The following is a 24,710-nucleotide window of genomic DNA, read 5'->3' as shown; positions in this document are numbered from 1 at the left end:
TGAAAAATGCGTAGATTTTTCTTTAGCCGTCCATTGATTATTCCACCGAAAGTTCGCGTCCAATTCAAATGTTCAATTGTTGCGTTCACATTAGAGATAGTGACAATAAATATTAAACAATTGATTCCACCGTCTATTCAACAATTCAATTGTTTTAATTTCCAAGTTTCATTTATGGCCCTTGAACTCTTAGAAACTTGTCAATTTGTTCATGACTCCATAAATCTTAACATTTCTCCTCTGATTTCTAGGTTGTGAGTTTAATTGTGTCTTTTCTCCTCTGATTTCTGGGTTTCTTTTTTCTTTCTATTTCTCGTCCATTTATTTTTTGTTTTGTTGGTTTTTTGAACCAGGTCACGTAATAGAAAGCACGCATCAAGTGAAGATGATTGGTCAAGCAACGGTAAAATTTGAAGTAGTCTCGAAACCTAAAAAAATATTGTTTAGTTGTAGACACTGTTAGGTGTTTGATGAGGTTTTGTGTGATTTCCGTCTTCTATCCACTGATTATAAAAGATATGAGTTTGTAATTATGTTTGTTTATTTCCAGAAATACCCCTCTGTTCCTAAAACTTGTGCTTATATTTATATATATTATCTGCAGGAAATGATGGGATTAGCATACTTCATGTTGAATCAAATCAAAAAAAGATGCTGAATATTGCACGGAAAACACCTTCAGCACTTATGTAGTATGTCTGGTAGTTTTTTACAACAAATATTTGTCATTTTTTTTTATTAATATAAAAGGTGTGCTTTTATTTAGCGTATTAGGACATCAATACCTCATGGTGTGGCCTTTGGTGGATTGAAATGTTAAAAACAAGTGGTCAAGATAAAGAGGGTGTTGGTGGTTGCTTTCATTTCTCTTATGAGGTAAGAGTCAATTCCCTTTTGTGAATAAAAATATTATATATGGGATTTTTCTAAAAAACTTGCAGGAACCTCTTCATTCAGCTGTGATGCTTGTTCCAATTATGTTAAGAAAGTATGGATTTCATTTCATTCTTTCTGGTGATCTGTACAAGAAATGGGATCAGATATTGCAATTTTTGTTACTGGATCATATCTTAATACTTTAATAGAAGATAATTTTGTTTTCTAATTATTATCGAATATATGAATGATTTATCCATTTTTGTTAGAGTAATGGTGCAATGGATCCAAAGGTTCCAAAAGAATTTGTTTCAGTCCACAAAGAGGTTTTCACTCCTTAAATATCAACTTTAATTATATATATATATATATATATATATATATATATATATATATATATATATATATATATATATATATATGTGGGTGTGAAGTTCATAATTACAAATTTTCCAGGTTTGGGCAATTTTAGTAGGATCTTATTCATACAATTCAACATACGCAAAGAGGCAGTATGTTGTCAAAAACAATTGGGAGGTAAATGACTATTTTGCCCTCCAACTTTTATCAACCACTTAATATATTTATTGCAGTTTCAGTATTTCTCCGGAACAGGCTAAAAGGTTTACAAAAATTAGAGAAAGGGAGGGTTTGATCGAGAAAAATGTGGTATGAAAATAACCATACATTTTCATTTCAAATTATTTAAAATGTGGTTTTTTATTTAAGTATTTTATTTTTGTTTTTAAGGTAAGGACTTGACATCTCATTCATTGCCTTTCTATGAGGGTGATGATAATCCAAATGTATGCATTGTGCATGATATATTGATGACTTACTTGTTCTACAACTTTGATCTTGGTTATTGCCAGGTAACATGCCAGTATTATTAATATATATAGAGTAAATTACAATTTCTTCCTTGTGATATTTCAAAAGTTATTATCTTCATCTAAGATAAAATTATAGTAGTTTTGTTGCAAGGTTTGTGATAGTATTGCAAAATGTTTGTGAAGTCCAGGTGAAATGACTATTTTGTCCCTCTCTTTTTCTCCTTCATCCTCTAAACCTAAAATTCCTCAATCTTCATCTTAAACTCTAATCAAACCAAAACCCAAAAATTAAAGTAAAACTAAAACTAAATTAAGATCCAGGGTACCAACAAACTGAAGAAAAAAACAGAAAACTAAAGGTTGTTAGGTTAGATTTTTTTTTTTTTTTATCTTGATTTTGTTTTAATTTTTTGGTGTTGATTGAATTTAGTTAGGTCTTTATGATTTAAGATGAAGGAGATTGAGAAGATGGAGATAAGGGCAAAAAAGTCATTTTACTTAAAACTAATCAGTCATATTACTTTAAAACCTTCTTTTTTTTTTTTTTTTTAACACCGTTAGTGCCACGGACGAACATTGCAAAAAAACTAAATTTGATTATTAGTTATTTGTGGTTTTTTTATTATACATAATATTTTACTAATGTTTGTAAGAAACAAATTTTTTTCTCACAGTGCTTGAGTGATCTCTCTCCAATATCATTAATCATCATGAAAGATGAATCACAAGCTTTCTGGTGTTTTTTTTTTATGGAAAGATTAGGTCCAAATTTCAACCGTGATTTTGGGTATTTTGGCCATTTAATAAAAAAAGTGTAATGAAATTGAAACCACCTGCCCTCATGAATGGTTGAAGTCCTTCAAATTTGAAATTTAAAGGAATTTGACAGAGTTGAATTCTATCCAAGTTTTCAACCAAATGCAGCATTGAATGGAATCTCGAATTCCAATTCCCTTGGAATCCACAATTCCAATTCTTGGCTGCTAAAAATGGAATTTCAAGAAAATCCAACAGAACTGAATTCTGTCCCAATTGTCAACCAAATACGTCATGAAATGGAATCTCGAATCCCAACTCTGTCGGAATCCGCTATTCCATTTCTTAGCTACGGTTTCTAACATGTCTAATTTTGTTTTGATAGGGCAGCTCAATGCACAACTACTTCAAACAAAACGACTGCTTCTGTTTCCACTGGATTCTGATCCAATTCAAAAAGTGGCAAGTAACTTTACTCTTCTACCCTCACAAACTACACTACTAATTTGACAATTTAGAGAGTTTTTTAGGGAAACAAGATGGGTCTTCTCTTTGAGAAGAATCCTCAATATATACTCAATACACAAGCTATTTATCACCCTGAATCTCAGATTTCTAGCCTATAAATCAGCTTACTAGAGTTATATACAATTATTGACAAGAAAAGCATGTGATAGCGAAGATATTTTGCTGATTAATTGGATGTGATACAGAGAAATTATCCACTGATTACAAAAGATAAGTTGTGACCACTATGCATTGGAGCGGAAGCAAAAGTTTTGTGTGTGAATAAAAGGCAAAAGCCAATTAGAAACTACTCACATATATAAAATTGTTTTGTTTTGAAATTCCTTTCCTATCAAAATATGTATAAAATTGTAAAACAAAGGAAATTGGATGGGACAGAATATATATATATATATATATATATATATATATGTATAATAAGCATGACTAGGATTACATTTAGTTGTAACATAATAGTGTACCTTAAGAACAAAGGTACACCTTTGATTTAAAAGAAAACAAATATGTAAGAAAAAAAAAAACAAAAATAAAACTATTACATGTTTTTACTATTATAGATGCATTAAAACGAATATGCAAAAAATAAGATATGAATTTTCTAAAAAAAAAAATTAAAATACAGGAAAATCTTAAAATACATGCATAAGAACGAAGATAAAAACTTTTGGTAAAATTTACGAATTTACCCTTTTGACTAATTTTAACTAACTCTGTTAATGACATGTAATTCCAGGTTTGGGCATTTTTAGTGGGATCTTATTCATACGGTTCAACATACGCACACAGTTAATTAAAACATCAAAGTATATGACTATCCAAAAGCAATGGCAGGTAAATGACTATTTTGCCCTTCCAACTTCTATAACCCACATATTATGTTTATATTGCAAATTCATTTCAAGTTATTTAAAATGCGGTTTTCTTATTTGAGTATTTTATTATTGTTTTTAAGGTAAGGACTGACAGGTAATTGTCGTTCTATTAAGGTAATGATATATTCTTGACTTGTTCTACAACTTTGATCTTGGTTATTGCCAGGTAACATGCCATTATTGTTATTATTTATAGAGTAAATTACAATTTTGTCCTTGTGATATATCTCAAAAGTTATGGTTTTCATCTAGATATTGCACAAGAGGTCGATAAAAGTATAGTTTTGTTACAAGGTTTGTCCCTGGTACTGATGGTGTTGCAAAATGCCAGTGAAATATGACTATTTTGCCCCTGTCTTTTTATCCTTCATCCTATATATATAAACTTAAAATTCCTCAATCTCCATCTTAAACTCTAATCAAACCAATAGCGTATCCTGTTTTTTTGTATATGTGGGATGTTCTGAACCTGGACTTGCATTTAGCCCCAATCACACTAGTGAAACTAAACCCAAAAGATATGATGTTGTATCATTTTCAAAACTTATTATTACTCAGGTAACTTCAAATCCTTTTGTTGAATCATAATGTAGTGTGTTTGGCTTTTGCTGAACTTTTTACAAATTCTGTCTTGTTATCATAATAACAGACTTAAACATTTACCTCCAATAACATGAGTTTTTTTTTTATTTGCCATATGAATTGGTGCTTTTTAGGGAAAGGGAAGTAACAACCAATCACCCTTCTCTTTTCATCCACCAAAACCAGATGATGTTGACACCAAAGGTTTCTATTTCTTATTCACTAATGTTTTTTTCTTTCAAGTCTACCAAAGTTGAACCTTTTCTTACCCAAACTGGAAATTATTCCTTTTCCCATGGAAATTATTCCTTTTCCCATGGAAACCTGATTGCTAATGGAGTAAGAAACTCAAATTTCATGATAATGATTTTTTTTTCCTACTTAATCACATCTTGACAACACTTCTGTTTCTTTTTTACTTAATTACTGTATTTTCATTCGGGAAGGACAACATGAAATTGTTGGAATACATGGGGGAATTGAGTTCAACCTATTGTATTCTGCAGTGCTCCATGATTATATAACAGAGTATATGGTATGATAAATTTATGCATTTTTCCAAGATTCCAAGAATAAAGAACACAAGGGGTCTTTTTTAGATCAAAATAGCATATCCTTTTTTTTGTATATGTGGGATGTTCTCACTGGTTCTGAATCTCGTTGTGTGTTATTTAGATGATACGAAAAAGTTGAAGCTCTGTTTCATTTAGCTTGTAGACAAGAAACTAATTCTACACTTGAACCCTACAGGCTATAGAGCTTCAAATTAATTGCAAATGTTGTATGCATCAAACAGATGTTCGACAACCAAATGTTGAGGTATATAAATTTATATGTTTACATGTTACAATATTGGCTTTCATGTTAAGTAACTTGTTTACTAGCCAATTTACCCATGTAGTGTAAGCTGTAGGTGACAAAGGAGCAGGTTATTGCTGATGCATAGACCCATCACCTATTGAAACTATACCCATCTGTGTAAGTTTTTCACCTAGTTATACTGTGTCAAACTTACACACAATTCTAAGACTTCAAATTTTATCATTTTAAAATTATTTATTTAGCTTCTCTACCTAATTTTGTACCAACATGTGTGTATGTGTATCCTTTTCAGACACCATGAATCCTTTGATCATCCTGTTAGTTACATGTAAAGTTTCTCATTCTTCCATTTAAATTACATGGATTTGATTATAATGAATGTGCAGGCTTTTTGGTTGTTTCTTCAAATGACAAGGATCTTTCCTATCAACCCCTGCTTCTTAATATGATGGATCCAAAGATTCCAAAAAAAAAAAAAAAATTGTTTTTGTCCACAAAGAGCTTCCTCACTCCATAAATATCAATTTTCTTATGATTTAAAAGTATCAAATATATATATTGTGAAGTTCTTAAAGAGAAACACATTTGCAAGATGGGGGACTTGATCAGGAACCAAATCCAATTTGTTTTTTAATCTTTTCATAAAGTAAAACCTGAATGACTTGGATTTTTTCATAAAGTACAATTTTCTGGAAAAATAACAGTTCTATATAACCATCCGTAAATATAAACTCTTTAACTTTTTTTCAGTTGCAATAGTTATAGATAGCATTGCACTTTCATCTTTTTTTATTAGGGCATTATGCTTCAAAAAATTTACCCAATTATAAAATTGTACTTTGATTTTTTTTTTTCTTATTGTGACATTATCCTTCGAATAATCTACCCATTAATTTATAGCATCGAACTTTCAATTTTTTTGCTTTTTAGGACATTATGCCCCAAAAAGATTTACCTAATTAAGCAGTGAAATGGCTTTGTATTTGTATGGCATTGCTAAAACTGCCATACTTCTATGAAGAGGAGGATTTTTCAATTTTTGGGGACACCTGGCATGCTCTTTTAGAAGCTGTATACTCATTTCTGTTACGTTTCTCCATGTTTTAAAGGTTTTGCTCAGATTCTTGCATGTTTTGTAAATTTTGGGTTTTAATTTTTCCTGATATATTACATCTGATGGGTTTGATATTTAGCATATCCAACTGATTTTGGAAAAAAGCTTATATCATCAGATTGTGTATTGTTCCTGATATAAGGCAAATAACCCTTTTTTTTTTTTTAATAAGTGTTGCACTGATAAAGTGCTACCTGGATAATGACGTCTTATATTTTCTGGATTTGTGTCTATATCTATGATTGACTTGATAAAAATTGCTTTCTTTTAGCAAAGAGTTCAATCTATTTTTTTATGTTGAAAAGTTCACTTAATTTAAAAGTTATTAATGTCAAATTCATGTGCATATGTAATTGTGGTCTGTTTGTTAGACTTTGCATGCTTTTCTTTTTACTAACTGAAATTTATGGAATATGGTTACAAAAATGGAGATTATAAGTACTAACAGATTCTCTTTACTTCTATAGTGGAGGAGTTTCTTGCTACAGTTAAACAGCATGTTCTTATTGTCAGGTTGGTGGTTTAGGTCCTAATGGGAGTCTTTTTTGCAATTTTGGTCATTATTTCATGGTTTCATAACGCTTTTGGTACCAGGGTTGTCAACTAGATGTTAAATTTATGAAAATGACCATTTTGTCCCTTTCATCATCATCTCTTTCATTTCCATTTCAAGGAGCATGATGAAATTTCAACAAAGTTCTCTTGAAGGAGCAAAACTAAACCCTAAATACCTAAAAACAAAATCTTTTTTAAAATATGGTACTCATTTCTTGGTTTGATAATGCGTTTGGTCTCTGGGTCTCAACTTCAAACAGCCTATATGCTAAATTTATGAAAAAGACCATTTTGCCAATGTCTTTTTCATCTCTTCCATTTCTATGTTGAAGGAGCATATTTTACCCTCAACAAAATTCACCACTTCTCTTAAAAAAATATTTGGCTTACCTTTAAGGAGCATAACAACTTTAACAACACAGATGTTAAATATTTGTACATGACCATTTTGCCCCTGTCTTCTTCTTCTCTTTCATTTCTATGTTCAATCAAATTAAATAAAACCTAAACAAAATTCATCTCTTTCATTTCCACATTTAGAAGTTATTGTTGTTTATAACAACTCATTTTTTTGTTTCAGATCATCAGAAGAGGTGATTGTTGTGAATAACTTCCAAGACCCTCTTGTGACCAAGTTTTTCCTGGGAAAACAACTTTACAACTCTTCTGTGACAACCTTGTGACCAAGTTTTTTATATTTTTGTAAAATTTACGTATTTACCCTTTTGGCTAATTTTAACTAAATCTGTTAATGACATGTGATTCCAGGTTTGGGCATTTTTAATGGGATCTTATTCATAAGATTCAACATACACAGAAAGGCAGTATGTGTTAGGAATTGAGACAGGGTACACGCAGCGGAAACACTATCACACACTCACAAACGAAACGAGAAAATAAAGCAATAAAGAACACAAGGATTTTACGTGGTTCGGATTCGGTGTAAATCCTACGTCCACGGGCTGCAACTAGAGAATTTTATTAAAACTCACAAGATTACAATTGGCTTGACACTCTACACTTGATGTTCTCTCAAGTTTTTGCACACAAAATATGCAAAACATACATGCATATATATAGGTATATTTGTGAGCCGCAATATGCACAAGATTGCCGCATAGTTTGAAAAAATAATTCTCATGCATGTGTTTGACAATTTTTTCCACCGTCCAATTATTTGCCGTCCAAAACTTTGACCATCCAACAAATGAATTCAAAAGGTGTGCTCCATAATTGCATCGTCCATTTCATATTCAATTGTTTAATATTTCCAAGTTTCATTTATGGCCCTTGAACTCTTAGGAACTTGTCAATTTGTTCATGACTCCATAAATCTTAACAATCTCCCACTTGGAGACTTGAACAAATTAGTCTTTCTTCGCCATCCAACTCTCAATTACTCCAGTAATCTTAAAAAACAACCAAGTCCTTCAAGCTTCCAGTTCCAAAGAACAAGCTAAAACTTAGTCTGATTTCTCTAGTTGCAGCCGCCCCTCATCATCAATTACTAGAAAGGGCCAGTTGAAGCTCCCACTAGCTCCAACTCAGCCGTGGCTAATCCCGCCACCAACTCATCCTCTGTCTCAACCGGTTTGGACACTCCACCAGATCTAGAGATACACCGAGGACCACTAACACTCTCCCAACTTTGCAAACATTCAACAAGAGAGAATTTTTCAGTCTTAGTCTTCAAAACCCAACGGCTCTTTGTAACTGTACCCGGGACACACCTCGTGCTCCCACTGTCACAGAATCCCCTGAATGGTTTAGACTTTCCGACTCGTTCAGCTAACATCCCCTTGGCTCCAGAATTCATGTTTGCAAAATGAACTCTCTTAGCCGTAGATTTAGCGAACCAGATTTTGTCTTGCTTAACAGGGACGGTCATACTTCCCTCAGCAGGTACCTCAACCATATACAATGACCCACACTTCATACCACGAGCAATCACCAGATCACCATTGACCACCCTCCATTTACCACTACCAAACCTTACTTCCAGTCCTTGTTTATCTAGCTGACCAACAGAAATCAATTTCTTCTTCAGCTCCGGAATCACCCTGACATCCTTCAGGCTCCATGTAGTTCCTAATGAAGTAACCAAATCAATATCTCCCATGCCCGTTACCTGAAGCATCTCGTCATTTGCCAAACGTACCTTTCCAAAATCTCCTTCTTTCAAATTCACCATCGTTTCCCCGTTGTCCATGGCGTGAAACGAAGCCCCTGAATCCATGACCCAAGAGTCTACAGAACTTTTCATACTGAGTATCAATGCATCATCCTCAGACACACTCTCAGCACCGGTAATGTTCAATTCTTTCTTTGGACATTGACTCTTAACATGTCCCACCTCCTGGCAGTTCCAACACTTCACATTCTTCTTAGTTCTAGATGAACTTCTTCCCCGACTCCCACTGCTTCCACTATTCCTGCTATTCCCTCTACCTCTTCCGACATTTAATAAATCAGAAGAGGAAGATCCACCTTGATTCTTGCGTCTGATATCCTCGCCTAGAACCAAATCTCTAACCCCTTCAAAAGTCATACCACTGGTCCCCACGGAACTTGTAACAGCAGTAACTGTTCCGGACCAGCTATCAGGTAGAGAAGCTAGTAGCAGCGAAGCTTGAGTCTCATTATCAAATTTAATTCCCACAGATGATAATCTGGACAGAATTGAATTTAGATTGTTAATGTGAACCGTAACTGAGCCTTCCTCATTCATCCTTGTAGTGAAGAGCTCCTTCATCAAGAACACCTTGTTAGCCGCCGATGGTTTCTCATACATATTTGACAGAGCCTCCATTATACCACGCGCCGTGGTTTCATTCATGATGTTGAAAGCAACGCTCTTCGTCAACGACAATGTAATAACCGCCTTGGCTTTCTTGTCCTTTGAGTTCCACGCATCTTCAGCAGCTTTTTCCATTTTCTCCGGTTTGTCTCCGAGTACCACGTCCAAGTCTTTCTGACATAACAATGCTTCTAATTGCATTTTCCACCAGCTAAAATCAGAACCATTGAACCTTTCGATTATAACCTTGTCTTCAGCCATTACGACAAACAAAAAAAACTAGGTACACTCGTGTGTGACAGAAAAACGATCGTACCCTCCAAAACCTCGCTAACCAGGCTCTGATACCAATTGTTAGGAATTGAGACAGGGTACACGCAGCGGAAACACTATCACACACTCACAAACGAAACGAGAAAATAAAGCAATAAAGAACACAAGGATTTTACGTGGTTCGGATTCGGTGTAAATCCTACGTCCACGGGCTGCAACTAGAGAATTTTATTAAAACTCACAAGATTACAATTGGCTTGACACTCTACACTTGATGTTCTCTCAAGTTTTTGCACACAAAATATGCAAAACATACATGCATATATATAGGTATATTTGTGAGCCGCAATATGCACAAGATTGCCGCATAGTTTGAAAAAATAATTCTCATGCATGTGTTTGACAATTTTTTCTACCGTCCAATTATTTGCCGTCCAAAACTTTGACAGTCCAACAAATGAATTCAAAAGGTGTGCTCCATAATTGCATCGTCCATTTCATATTCAATTGTTTAATATTTCCAAGTTTCATTTATGGCCCTTGAACTTTTAGGAACTTGTCAATTTGTTCAAGACTCCATAAATCTTAACAGTATGTTAGAGTACATGACTATCAAAAACCATTGGCAGGTAAATGACTATTTTACCCTCCAACTTCCATCACCTACATATTATATTTATTGCAATTTCATGTTGTAGAGTATAGGTTTACAAAAATTAGAGAAAGGAAGGGTTTGATCGAGAAAGATGTGGTATGCAAATGGCCATACATATCAAATTATTTAAAAAGTTGCTTTTTTATTTTAAGTATTTTGTTTTTGTTTTTAACGTAAGGACTTGACATGTCATTGTTGTTCTATGAGGGTAACCATTGATTCTATAATGGAAATGGGAACAAATAGTCATGGATTTCATAATGAAGTTGCCAAAAACTTCGACCGGTTATGATACTATTTGGGTAGTGGTTGACCATTTGACAAAGTCTCTGCCCATTTCCTAACCATCAAAGAAATTGACAAAATAGAGAAACTCACCAGGACCCATCTTAAGGAATTAGTCAGACTACACGGTGTGTCAATATCTATTATCTCAGACCGAGATAGCAGATTCACTTCCAGATTTTGGAAATCGTTGCAGAGGTCCCTAGGAACCAAACTAGACATGAGTACAATATATCATTCACAAACGGATGGACAGAGTGAAAGGATGATACAAACTCTAGAAGACATGCTTTGTGTTTGTACGATATACATCGATGATGCATGTGATGCCCACTTACTGCTAGTAGAGTTTTCATACAACAATAGTTATCACGCTAGCATAAAGACTGCTCCATTCAAGGCCTTGTATGGACATAGATGTCGTTCCTCGATATACTAGGCAGAAGTTAGAGATACCCAACTGGCTAGAAAGAATGTTGGAGACACTATACTTACTGGCTTTGAGATCATTCATGAAACCACAGAGAAGATCGCTCTGATAAGGGAACGGTTGAAGGTCGCATGTAATCATCATAAAAGTTATGTTAACGTGAGACGCAAACCTCTGTAAATCAAAGTAGGAGACCGCGTCCTACCTCAAGAACTCAACAAATTTCATGATACCTTCCACGTGTGTAATCTCAATAAGTGACTCTTTGATGAGAACCTTGTTTTCATCTTGATGAGGTCCAGGTCAACACTAAACTTCACTTTGTGGAATAACCAATGGAGATCTTGGATCGAGAAACCAAAAGGGTCAAGCAAAGTCGCACACCTATAGTAAAGGTCCGATTGAACTCTCGTAGAGGGTCAAAGCTTACTTGAGGACGCGAAGATCAAATGAAATAGAAGTACCCACAACTGTTTAGTGGTGCTCCCTCTAGTAGTGGAACTAATAAATAGTAGGAAAGAAATAATTTCCAAACAAAATTCCTTTAACGGGGAGGTAGTGTGACATCCCAAAATTTAGATCTAAGTCAGTAGACAGTCAATTTACCGTGAACCACAGTGTAGTAGGACCTACGTCATAGTACCTCAAAGATTTTAAATGCAAATGAGATGATGTTACTCGTAAGTGCCTTCGTGATACCTCAAAATGCTCGAAAATTTGACCATCATCATCAAACAGGAAGCAGTTCAAAAATCAGTGAGTTATGATGCCCTAAAAATCAATTTTTTGCATTTGATGTACATGGGGGCCATGGATGATGAAATTGGATAAAAACATGTTCTCAGGATTGCGTGGATGTAAAGAACGTCCAAAATGGAGATCGTATGAGAAAGTTATCCATGTTTTAAGCTTTTAAGTAAGTATACACCTGATTTTACCCGTTACCGGACACCGCACAACTCATTTTGAGGTAGTTACCCATCTCGTAAATGAATTTCGATCATGTTTCTAAACTCAAGTTTCAGTCTAGTATTTGATTTTACTATTCCAGTATTTTTAGCCTGGAACGAAATCAATTTCGCGAAAACTGACGAATCAGAACCCGATTGACGTGAAACTTCGAACACTGTTTTACGGAGATCCGTATAATGGATTTGAATTCCATTTAAATATTTGAAATCATGACGACCGTGACATTATCCAGACACTTTCGAAATATTTTTATGTGCTCCGAAACCAACGTCACGTAAACCGAGGCGACTTGTGTGCGGGATAAATCAAAGGGGACACCAAGGACATGCTTGCATGCATGTTTAAAAGGAAAAGTCAACCCTTTATTTGGCTTTTGACCTATGTACAGTCAACATCAATGTCTCCCTCTCTTTACTCTCTTTCTAACAATCTCTCTCTTCCTCTCGATCTTAAAATCTCTCTAACTTCTATATGTCTCCCTTACTCTCCTCTTCTTTCTCTAAGGTTAAGAACACCACATCACCACCAAGAACCACCTTTACTAATCATTGTTGCCAATCAACAACCCAAACCACCTCCATTGCCATCACCATTGCAGCCTTCCCTTCTCATTACATTGTAGTCCCTCCCCTCATTTCGTGCTCTGCTGCGGAAAAAAAAACCTACCACAAAGGGTGGTAGAACTACCGATCGTTTAGCCACCATAAACCACCACCACCTCCACCTTATACCGCTGTTTTATCGACCATCAGCCTCCCCATTTCGACCACTGTTTTCAGTGATCACCCCCACCCAATCACCCTCCGATCACCACCACATATTGTCTCTTTTCTTTGTTGATCATCGTCGAACGAGAAAAGACAAGGCAACTTCCCGATGCAACTCCGCCACCCAGATAGTTGTAGCCACTATTGAAGCTTCACCGTATAGCCACCCTCCTCTCGCTTGCTTGTTTGTCAATCACCACCCCATTGTCACCCCTCGTCGCCGCTACTATTGGTAACAACCCCCTCCACCGTCGGTGCCACTTCCTCCAATCAACACCCTCGTAAGGCACCACCGAGCCCCTTCGAGGTTTCGACTGTTCGATCGTGTTTCTATTTTGATCAGACAAAGGTCAAAGTAACCTCAAACTTTTTTTAAAATTAAACAAAAACAACCCTCCATTGATTAATTTAATCAAAATCAGTCCTAATCTCCCTACATTGATTTCATTTATCCAAAAACAATCCCATCTATTCAAGAAATTACAAACCAGCACCTCTACTTGTTTAGAAATTTAAAAAATGGTCCCTTTAGTTTAAATTCGATACATAACGGTTCGAGTGGTTTGTCCCAACGTAAGAAGAAGTAAATTGCGGTTTCTCACGTCACGCTTCACCAAATCAAACCAAGTCCAAGTTCACGCGTCAAGGATGAGTGTTTTTTTTTGGAAAGGGAACTTCCCTAACGAGGGTTTTCGGGGCAGCTTTCGCGCACCGACTAATCCCCCGCTGCAAACATGAGGCTTTGTCTCATGCCCTGGAGTCACTGCAGGCGAACCTCCATGGCCACAAGGGCTGAGTGGTGTCAGGATTTGAACATGGGTCAATAGGTTGTCCACCATATTTTCCACATGCCTTACCAAGTCACCACAACCCAAGTGGTTGTCAAGGATGAGTGTTTACGTCCTCTTTTTAACGTTTTATTATTTTGGTGGAGAATACATATGAAAAATGTTTATCGATTATGAAAAATGCATGTTGAACTCATATTTAGCTTAAATCAATGTTTTGTCAAAATAATATATCATGACTAGTTTTTATCATGACATGCGTATGTCATAGTGGTTTACAATATGTTATGACTAGGAAAAATAACTTATATGATGCATATTATAAATTATAAATCATACGAATATTATGATTTTACGAAGTAATGGTTATCAAAAAAATATGAGTTACAAATGTTTATCAATTTTGCATTATTTTACATATATCATGCATAGATTATACATATGTTAAATAGATATGTATAAATTATAACACTTATATCTTCAAATTTATTTACGCACTTGAGAAACTTACTATCTATTTAAGCGACTAATATACACCTTTACGAATATATCAAATTTACTCGGCTTTTATAGAACAACTATATCGTATACACTTTTACGAATATGTTAAACATTTGAAGTATGGATTTACTTATAATTTATCTCTTTATCGAACATGGTTTTAACTACGAGGGAAATACCTTTTAGACTTTTTAAAAGTATTATTACTGCGGTTAGCAGAAAACCTGTAACTCTCACCAACCTTTGTGTTGACTCTTAAACTACATGTATTCTCAAGAGATCATTGAACCAACTTTTAGCACAATGAATGTTCATGGATTTTGGGCAAACTAGTTTTATATAGTTTTGTTATATCGACCTACTTGTTAAGGCAGATTCATGAACTTATTATCATTATTTGTATGAACCTTGTATTCAAACCTTAAAGTGGAATGTAACTTATTGTTGTAACTTGTGATGTATATTCAATTTGCTTATAATCCATGAACTAAGTCACACAACCCGACATGTTCCGCTGCCTCGGCCGTAGGTGTCATAATGGGTCAATCCATACACGTCATACCAGTGAGATGTGACAATTGTAGCGGGCCACATTTAACTAAGGATTTCGACTTGGAGATAAATATGATGAAGATCGGAGGAAACCTAAGAATGAGTGGTTTGCATACAACGAATACAAGAAGGCGAAAGAAGAGAAGTATATGCAAACAGGTCGCGGTTTTTTATCAAAATAAGCAACCAAAGCCCAAGAAGAAACCCAATTTTGAGGCAATTCTTGCATGATTTGCAGTTGCTTTTGAGAAGAGGCATGACATAAATAACGCTACATTAAGAAACTAATAACCCTCTACATCAAACATTGAGACTCAAGTCAAGCAAGTGACCAAACTCGTGCACGAACGTTTACTACCTAGCAGAATTGATCCAAAATCACAACCTCATGTGATGGAAATATCTATTGATGAAGGGACTATTTTTGAGCCTCAGGTTATTCTTGAAGAAGCAAAGAAGCATCCTGATCAACAACTCAAAGAAATATCAGAAAACTCGAATAACAGGTTTGCCCGCTATGCACGACGTGGCGACCACAATGCTATGTCGTGGCCACTGGAAAATGGTGTCGATCTTTCTTTGAAGAATATGAGATCAACATGATCATTTTAATGAACCATTTTACATGGATTCAAATATTTAATTATTATCTGATCGATAGTTTCACATTGACTTAATAATCATAACATATCACATGGACTAAAACCATAATTTACTTATTTTTTGTTATTATAATTTCAAGTCAAGAGCCTTATACGAGAGGAATAAAGGTAATGTAAAGTCCCGAAAATCACAACTAAAATTTTCATTTTTAAAAATTATCTAATAACATAGTTTATATAAAAGCCAAGTCATGAAATCATAAGCATCAAATACAATCATCCCAAATTAGAGTATCTTAAAATGTGGAATCATGAAAAGCGGCCAAGGAAAGTGTACATTCAAGCATTCGCCTTCTCGCGATCATCTGAAGTACCTGAAACACATTTAAATCCAAAAATGTTGTAACATCTCGGCGATGAGGTAGTTTTCAAATTTAACTCTTAAGTATTAAGGTTTATAGTATTTAGCCAAGTCATGAAGAACTTTTGCAGCCGCAGACTCGCGGAGCAATTGCTCAACGCTATCCCCTGAGGATTGAGGACTAACACCAGGACTCAAAGCAATTGGAACAGGAACAATGGGTTGTTGAGATGCCCCCTCGATACCCTCAGACCATTGAACGTCATCATCGGGTATCACCAACACATCTCAATGGTGTGGCGACGCAGAAGATAACAGACACATAGGCCCACGGCGTTGCACCACACGCCGACCAATTTGGCTAGAGCTGCCTCCGGGCGCCGACCCACTCATCGCCTGAGCAGCTTTCCGTTTCTCTGCAGCTCGACGGACGTTGGCAATGATCCCGTCCTTACTATCCACCACATCATCGGTCGACGACTCGCTTGACGGGCGAGGTATCACGACAGGAGACAAGGCTGTTGGATTAGATGTCTAAACCCATAACTATTTTGGTATGTACTTGACCCGATTATGAGCATGGTCCTTTTGGGTTGCCTTCACCTTACCAACTAATAGGATGAATTATGGAGAAAGAGAATTTATTATGATTTATTAATGTATTATAAGAATAATATATTAATTGAGAAATCATATTACTTAATTAGTATTGATCAGAAATTAATTTGGAATTAATTTGGTGGTCAAAAGAGACTAATTAAATTAACGGGGACTGATTATGTAAATTAGTAATATTTATAGTTTGGGCTCATGGACCTTATTGGTATAGGGTGGACGAAATCTCTATGAGAGTCCATAAAGATTTCGTCCAAGGCTTGTCCATTAAGGAGTCCATATGTTGCTTAGGGCCTAAGCAAGGGAATTAGGGTTTCCAAGTTGATAACCCTAGAAGCCTCAACTATAAAAGGAACTCCAAAGGCTCCCAAAAACGTCCCAAACATTTCTAAGAGAGTCCTAGACGTTTTTGAAGCTCCTCATCTCTCTCATATTCTTCCTTGTTGTTAGTGGTGTTTGTGACTCCATTAGAGGTGCAACATTTGAGGCACTAAGCTTTCAAAGATTAAGGATATTCGAGGTGAACATGTTATTGCTACATAACAAGTGAGGTAAGATCTAAACCCTAGTTTATATGTCCTTTTGATTGTTATATGCTAGATTAGGGTTTATTGCTTTGGTATTCAATGTTGTATGTTCAAATTAGAAAAACCTAGATCAAAGCAATTAGGGTTGCATGTACACCATAGGAATGATGTTATGCTCATAACCCAACAAAAGCAACGTTAGGAACCGGCTGGCTCCCCGACACAGTAGAGCTCCCCACTGGCTGTGGAGGCGCCACAGTAGAGACACTCAAACGACGGGGCGGAGGCAGAGTCTCATACAAAGGTACCACCGGTTGCTCCAACTTCCCCTCATACCGTTTTCGTAAAACATATTCCATGGAAACAGAGCATTCGGTACCTGTAAAACAAAGACCAAATAAAAAAATAATAAAACAAGGGAGCAGAAAGAACAAGTACAAGGCAACCCCTACCCCAATAAAAAGGGGGGGAGGGGGAAAGAAGAGGATAAGCAAAAACAACTCACTGTCAGAGACAGTGCAGAAGACGGACATCTCCTTCCGGGCACGCCAGCTAGGACTCCTCCCAACCCCGACAAGTAACGCCTCCGACATTATATCAATGTCCACTTGAAGAGTATGCAAGAAATCAGTAGTCGCTTGGTTATGAAGAAACAGCTTGGGACTAACATCCGACAAAGCATTCACCCGATGATATTCCCAGCCAAGCAGTTCCCGGTTGACCCATAACAACTTTTCCTACCGATTCTTTGGTGGTTTGCTGTCAAGGACAAGATTATGACCGCCCCAGCGAGCAGAAAAAGTGTACTTGTCATTAGTAGCAGCAAACTGGAAGAAGAACTTGAAGACGAAGTAGTCAGGAACGATGCCATTAGCCCGACATATCATCTTAAAAGCTACTATCTTGTGGACAGCACCAGGAGTCAACATCTGAACACAGCATCCACTGCGCTGGAGTATATCTTCTTGGAAATCGGTCAGTGGAAGATGGAGGCCGGCATCGAAAGTTTTTTGATAAACACCCACCTTCCCAGGCGGCGACGAAGTGATCACAGCTCCAGCAGCCGGGAACTCCACTCCGTCGGCCGGAGTAAGGCCATAAGCCTCTTGAAGAGTGGCGAATTCGGAGGAACTGGGGATCAAACTCATGGAAGAAGCCATAAAGGAGATACATGAAAAGAAGAAAAAGAGAAAGAAACGAGAGAAGAAGGTAAAAACTAAGGAAAATCTTCTCTCAAACTATAAAGGGAAAAAGAGCGGGATTTACGAAAACCCTGACACGGCTGACGTAACCGTCGCGCACGTCAAGTGGTTACATCACCGAATATGAAGCGACGACCAAACGAGGGCACGACGACCAAACGAGGGCACGACACGTATACCAGCAGTTAAGTCCAGAACATCATAGCTAGCTAGCATACACTATGACTACTGGACTGGGGGACTTGATGACATGCCCCTCAGAGCGGGCCAGAAGTGAGAGAGCCCCAACAAGGAATTCCCAGCGAGGCCTGACCGAGCCCGGCTCGGCCGCCTTGGCCATCAGGGACTCCAGCAGGACAACCGCGCGAGAGCCCCACCCTCGCCAAACGTTGTCCTTAGCTACAGTCTAAGGATAACGACTCCAGGTGACAAGGAGCACATCCAGAGCATTATCGCCTGGACCAATCGTTAGCTCTGACACTATGAGGAACACGACCCACCAATAAAGACGGCGTATCTTGTCGGGATCGCAATCCTTATCCCTCGTACGGATCGAGGAGGATCCTCAGTATAAAATGATGATCATTCTGCCTTGATGGGTAAGCTATTCTCTTCCCCGATCCTTAACCCTCACACTCATCCACCCTACTCCCGATCCTTGACCGTCAGAGCGTTTTTCAGGACCTCCTCCCGGAGAGCGGCTGACAGTTTCTTTTCCTTGTGACCTTTCAGGTTTCCCTCCGACGATCTCTACTAACAGCTCAGGTGGTCGGACTTTTTCTTGGGGGTAATATGGTTTCCGACATAATCCAATATATTTTCTGTCAAATGTACTGAGAAGTACTCACTTGATATTTCCAAAAGCGAGCTGACAAGGGAAATCTCATATGAATTCGATGACATTTTAGTTCTTGAGCTCTTGGTTGCATATAAGCTAATGGAAGGTGCCATATATGGCTTATGTTTTACAATCACGCGAGGAGCACGAAAGAAGAAACCAAATTAATTTCATCAAATGAACACCAAATAAAAATCGACACATATCTATGTTTAGTTGTAATCAATTTGAAGATAAGTAAACCCAAAATCAATTTCATTAAAATCGTCCCCTTTTATGTCCACCGAAAACCATTCACAATCGATGCATACCTATGTTGGGAGCATGATGTTTTCAAGTCCCCTCTCTATACTATCATTATCTTCATGGGTTAATTCATTGAAAGAACAATCTAAGTTGATTTTTTTATTCATTATGAACTCATAAACGTGAAGCTAAACCATATACGTGGAAGCCTTGCAAGAACAATTTAAGTTTTTCATCCATTTATAGGGCATGTTCGGCAAAACTAGCCGGTAGCGGGTAGCTTTTGATTTTGGAGCTTTTTGTTGAAAGCTACTCCATGTAGCTTTTGATTTTGGAGCTTTTTGTTTAGGCTAAAAGCTAAACGCTCCTGTCGCCGAACGAGACTTTTTCTTTTTAACTAGCGTTTTCTTAAAAGCTAGAAGCTAGAAGCTCCCAAAAGTTGCGTGCCGAACACACCCATAATTTAGTACCTCTAACTTATACTATAAAGATTAAGAAAAAACATGGTAATAAGATTTAGCTTGGATGTGTTGTTAAATTGATTTGCAAACTGAAGTTTATTTAACAAAAAACTCATTACGATCTATAAAATTTGATTACTTTGGGCTAACATCGATTAGACTCAAAATAATGGAGTAAAAACAAGTCAAGCTTAGGGGTATAAGTGAACCGAGCTACTCGGGAGCTACTCGGGATTGACTCGTTAAAAGCGCGACTCGAGATCGAGTTAAACAAGCCCAAGCTGAAATATGAGGCTCATTTATGAAACGAGCTCGAGCCGAGCTTCAATCAGTGAGTTCACGAGCTTAAATGAGCATAAATCAGCCTATATATAATATATATTATTATTATTTTTATATATTAAAACAAAAATATATTTGACGAATTAGAGATTTAGAGTATTAGTAAACGAGTTTCTTAACGAGACTGAATCGAGCTTATGCTTATTTAGGCCCATCAGATAAAAAAAACAAACCGATATCGAGCTCGAGCCAAGCATATATAATTCTTCACGAGCTCGAGCCGAGCTCCATACAATAAAACTCGAATCGAGCTGAGCTCGAGCTCGAGCCCCTCATAACTTAAACGAGCCCGAGCCGAGCCTGTCCAAGCTCAAGCTTGACTCGACTCGTTTACACCCCTAGTCAAGCTACTCGTAAACTACTTGAGATCGACTCTTAAAAAGGTCGAATTGAGCTTGATCTCATGCTTCTCATGAGCCGAGCTTGAGCTCTGAAACTATGCTCGAAACGAGTCGATCTCGAGCTCTGAAACTATGCTCGAAACGAGCCGATCTCGAGCTCACATTAATTTAAATGAGCTCAAGCTGAGATTGTGTATGCTCGGGGTCGACTCCACATATTTACATCCAATTGAAGCTTTGTCTGAATTCTATGTCGTGGGGTGTCGCCAAAAATCAAAGGGAGCAGTAAGGAAGGGGGAAGGATAATAGTTAGTGGACGAAAGTAATCAAACGAAGATGGGAGAGATGTGCGATGAGGACGGGGTCACGTGGATTCTTTATCTTGTTGTAATAAAAACAGAAAACAAAAAAGGAAAAAACAAAAGAAGGGGAAAGTTTGTCTTTTCACAAGTTAACAATTTTTTTCTAATGAAGTTAGGGCTAAGGACGTTAAAAAAAATACAACCACATTAGCGTGATGAAAACAGAAGTTGGGTCAAGCCTGCTAATCATATTAAAACACATGGGCATTCTATAATTTTGTGTTATTATTATATTATAAGGATTTTTTTTAAATCGCAACTATAATAGATATTCCATGAACATGGATAAAAAGTCAATAAATATCGACAAAAGACAAACGGACAATAAGCTGCACCGCTAACCCTTTCTATAATGACAAAACTAAACACTATCTTAATTTTTTTTGTAAGAATATAAAAGAAATTGGATCAAATTGTTTATAATATTGATAAAAAAAATTATTTGATGGGTTACGCGGATATTTTGTTACACCGTAAAAAATAACAAAAAGGTTGAACCATTTTTGAGGTAAATCGAAAAGATCAAAGGGCCATAACCCAAAGTCTCAATATCCTAAATAAGGGCCTTTCAAAACCCTAAAAGCCCACTATAAACTCACTACTTTAGCGGCAAGTAGGGTTTCTTCCTGTTTTCAGTCGTTCACAGCCTCTCTGCAATCGTTTTCTCCTGCGTACATTTTGGTTGAGACCGAAAGAGCGAGAAAGAAAAATGGCGGATTCGTTGGTCTTACGAGGCACCATGAGAGCCCATACCGACTGGGTTACCGCAATCGCCACCCCAATCGATAACTCCGACATGATCGTCACCTCTTCTCGCGACAAATCTATAATCGTTTGGCGTCTTACAAAAGAAGACAAAACCTACGGTGTTGCCCAACGCCGTCTCACAGGTCACTCTCACTTCGTTCAAGATGTTGTCCTCTCCTCCGACGGTCAGTTCGCTTTATCCGGATCATGGGACGGCGAGCTCCGTCTGTGGGACCTCAACGCTGGAACCACCGCACGACGCTTCGTAGGCCACACCAAGGACGTCCTCTCCGTCGCCTTCTCCATTGACAACCGTCAGATTGTCTCGGCATCGCGGGACAAGTCGATTAAACTCTGGAACACTCTCGGCGAGTGCAAATACACAATTCAAGACGGTGACGCACACAACGATTGGGTTAGCTGTGTTCGCTTCAGCCCTAACACGTTGCAGCCAACAATCGTTTCAGCTTCTTGGGATAAGACGGTGAAGATCTGGAACCTCACTAATTGCAAGCTCAGGTCAACTTTAGCTGGACACGGCGGGTATGTCAATACCGTCGCTGTATCTCCTGATGGTTCGTTGTGTGCCAGTGGTGGTAAAGATGGGATGATCTTGCTGTGGGATTTGGCAGAGGGAAAGAGATTGTATTCTCTAGAGTCCTCTTCCATCATCCATGCTCTTTGTTTCAGCCCGAACAGGTATTGGCTCTGCGCGGCCACAGAGAGCAGCATTAAGATCTGGGATTTGGAGAGTAAGAGCATTGTTGTGGATCTTAAGGTCGATCTCAAGCAGGAGTCTGAGATGGCTGCCGAAGGCACAACCACTCAAACTAATGCTGGGAAAACTAAGGTCTTTGTCTTCTTTACTTTAGCTTTATACATTCTATTTCACATACTTGTATTTTTTGTATTCCACATTAGGTATTTGAGTACGAATATGCTTGATTTTTTTATGGACTTAATGAATTTAGCGACCTACTGGTAGCAGTTCAAGGACGATTAGTTAGTATGCCAAGTATGCTCATGACATTAGAAGTTGCACATAGTGTGTTTCTTCAAATACGTATATCTAATCTATCGTTTTTCTGACTTTCCAACCATTAAAAATGTTTAAAATGAAAATGAAGGTTGTTTGGATGGGTGTTTCTCATTGAGATTAGAAGAGTCTTGGATGAGTGTTTCTCATTGAGCTTTATTTTGCTTCCATAGTTCGATTATCCTAAGTGTGCTTTCAGTTTCTAATGAGTTTTTGTATAAAGTGTTCATTTATCACAACGGTTTTTACTTTGAGAATGCTATATTTCATTCTGCTGTTAGCATGTTATTAGGATTGTAGATATGTTTGTCTTCTCTTGTTTATCAGTATCATAAGTTTTTGCTAAACATCTTTTATTTTGCAGGTTATCTACTGCACAAGTTTGAGCTGGAGTGCAGATGGAAGCACTTTGTTCAGTGGGTATACTGATGGAGTTGTTAGAGTTTGGGGAATTGGACGCTACTAGAAACAATTCAGCAAGAGGGATATGGTGATGCTTTTACAATGCCAGCTGTTTTAAGCTGTGTAGGTCTCATTTTTAATATTTTGGATATTTGCTTGATTATTTTTGAGTTTTTAACGGTTAAGGAAGTTTTAGCTATGGAGACCATCTTGATTTAAGAAAAATGTCTTCTATTTTATAAACTTGTTGGGATATTGATTTCTGTTGTGTAGAGGAGTAAACAAAACTGAGCAAATAAAAAATATTGATTTTAGGGATGCAAAAGAGACAACCAACCCGAACTCAGATAGCTTATAGCTTGAAACAAGCCAAGCCTTAATGAGCAATGGCCAGAGTTCGAGCCTAGAATAGAGCCCATTTAGTAATGGAGTCTGATCTCAAGCTTGTTGGTCAGGCTTCGTGTTTGTTTAAGCTCACGGGCATGATAAGTTTTTGTGCCATATATTTTTATTTTATATATTAGTAATTAGTATTTATGAATTAATAAAATATGGAAAAATAACAAGTATGAAATAATAAAATATGGAAATTAACAAGCCGATCACACTTTTTAACAAAGCTTTAAAGTCAAATGAGCATTAACAAGTTGATCCCAAGCTTCATATTGCCGAGCTTGTGTTTACATTTTTAACTTAAGGAAAATGACTTAAAAAGGTAACAAAATTCCAAAAATGTCCTAAAAAGACCTTTATTCTTTTTTTAGTGTAAAAAATAACAAAATTCCAAAAATGTCCTAAAAAGACCTTTATTTTTTTTTTAGTGTAAAAAATACCATTTAATTGAAAATTTTGTAGAAAAAACACCAACCAAGTACTTGGTAACATGAGTTCAAGTTACCTTAGGTACTTGGGTTATTTAATGGACATTTACACCTTCAACTACCAAATTAGGTGTCGCTCCATCGGAAACCATCTCCACAACGACGTAGACGATGACAGTCGCTGCCCTTCTCCGAGAAGGGCGATCTCCTTCTTCTCCGGCTCAACGATCTCCTTCTCCGGCTAGATTTCTAGCAAACCACTGCCGCAAGTGGGTTCTGAAAAACTTCATAGTGGCGGCCACATTTCACCATCGCAGTTTAGGGTTTTTCCACACCACCATCTTCTCTTTTCCTTTTTCTGCATTTTTGGCTAGGATGTACGCCGAATTAGTGTCTTCGATTCTTTTTATACACCAGATACGACTGCTCTATTCATGATTAGGTTCAATGTTGGAGATAAAAGGGCATTAACGAATGAGTTGGTAATGACTAATAGAATTGGGTTTTGGTCAGTCAAGATAGATCCTTTGAAGGGTTCAACCCGCTCTGGTGTGTAAAAAACATACTTCCCATTTGGGGCTAACTGAGCACATAATTGTTGTCAAGAAGAAAACAAATTACTAGGGTATTGTTTGGGTCTAAATTCTCTCTTTTACTTGATCTTAGAAATGGTATATGTGTTTGATTATGGTGATGGTGGGGACTTTCAAAAGCAAGGATGGGTGATCTCATAAACTCGACACAAACAAAGAGACCATGAACAGTTGTGTGATGGTCAGTGATCAAGTTTAACCGGGTAACCTACAATATCCGGTAAAATTGTAATTTTTACACTAAAAAAAATAATGG

At 37.0% G+C, this 24,710-nt stretch overlaps 2 protein-coding genes across 14 annotated transcripts; both read left to right on the top strand.

Annotated features, from left to right (window-relative positions):
• Positions 1-270: 270 nt before the first annotated feature.
• LOC145130698 (uncharacterized) lies at positions 271-8,094 on the top strand. Of its 13 annotated transcripts, XM_079065469.1 has the most exons (17): positions 271-403; positions 605-692; positions 767-876; positions 1,146-1,202; positions 1,333-1,413; positions 1,492-1,545; positions 1,632-1,748; positions 2,856-2,927; positions 3,727-3,824; positions 3,946-4,423; positions 4,582-4,651; positions 5,198-5,266; positions 5,349-5,425; positions 5,562-5,597; positions 6,851-6,896; positions 7,519-7,531; positions 7,707-8,094. In XM_079065469.1, the coding sequence occupies exons 3-9, from the start codon at positions 814-816 to the stop codon at positions 3,781-3,783; spliced, it is 501 nt and encodes a 166-aa protein (XP_078921595.1). In that variant the 5' UTR covers positions 271-403; positions 605-692; positions 767-813; the 3' UTR covers positions 3,784-3,824; positions 3,946-4,423; positions 4,582-4,651; positions 5,198-5,266; positions 5,349-5,425; positions 5,562-5,597; positions 6,851-6,896; positions 7,519-7,531; positions 7,707-8,094. The 13 variants fall into 13 exon arrangements, with proteins under 13 accessions (XP_078921595.1, XP_078921599.1, XP_078921596.1 ...); XM_079065473.1 differs by lacking the exon at positions 4,582-4,651 and having other exon boundaries at positions 3,946-3,979; XM_079065470.1 differs by having other exon boundaries at positions 3,946-4,651; positions 5,361-5,425.
• Positions 8,095-21,470: 13,376 nt separating this feature from the next.
• Positions 21,471-23,283, top strand: ATARCA (Transducin/WD40 repeat-like superfamily protein). Its single transcript, XM_079064583.1, has 2 exons — positions 21,471-22,452; positions 23,003-23,283. Exons 1-2 carry the CDS (start codon positions 21,565-21,567, stop codon positions 23,102-23,104), a joined length of 990 nt encoding a protein of 329 aa, XP_078920709.1. The 5' UTR covers positions 21,471-21,564; the 3' UTR covers positions 23,105-23,283.
• The last annotated feature ends 1,427 nt before the right edge of the window (positions 23,284-24,710 follow it).

This window comes from Lactuca virosa, chromosome 8 (genome assembly GCF_052849685.1).
Source record: "Lactuca virosa cultivar CGN04683 chromosome 8, Lactuca_virosa_CGN04683_v6, whole genome shotgun sequence".
Classification (NCBI taxonomy): domain Eukaryota; kingdom Viridiplantae; phylum Streptophyta; class Magnoliopsida; order Asterales; family Asteraceae; genus Lactuca; species Lactuca virosa.
This window is presented reverse-complemented; position numbering and strand designations above follow the sequence as displayed.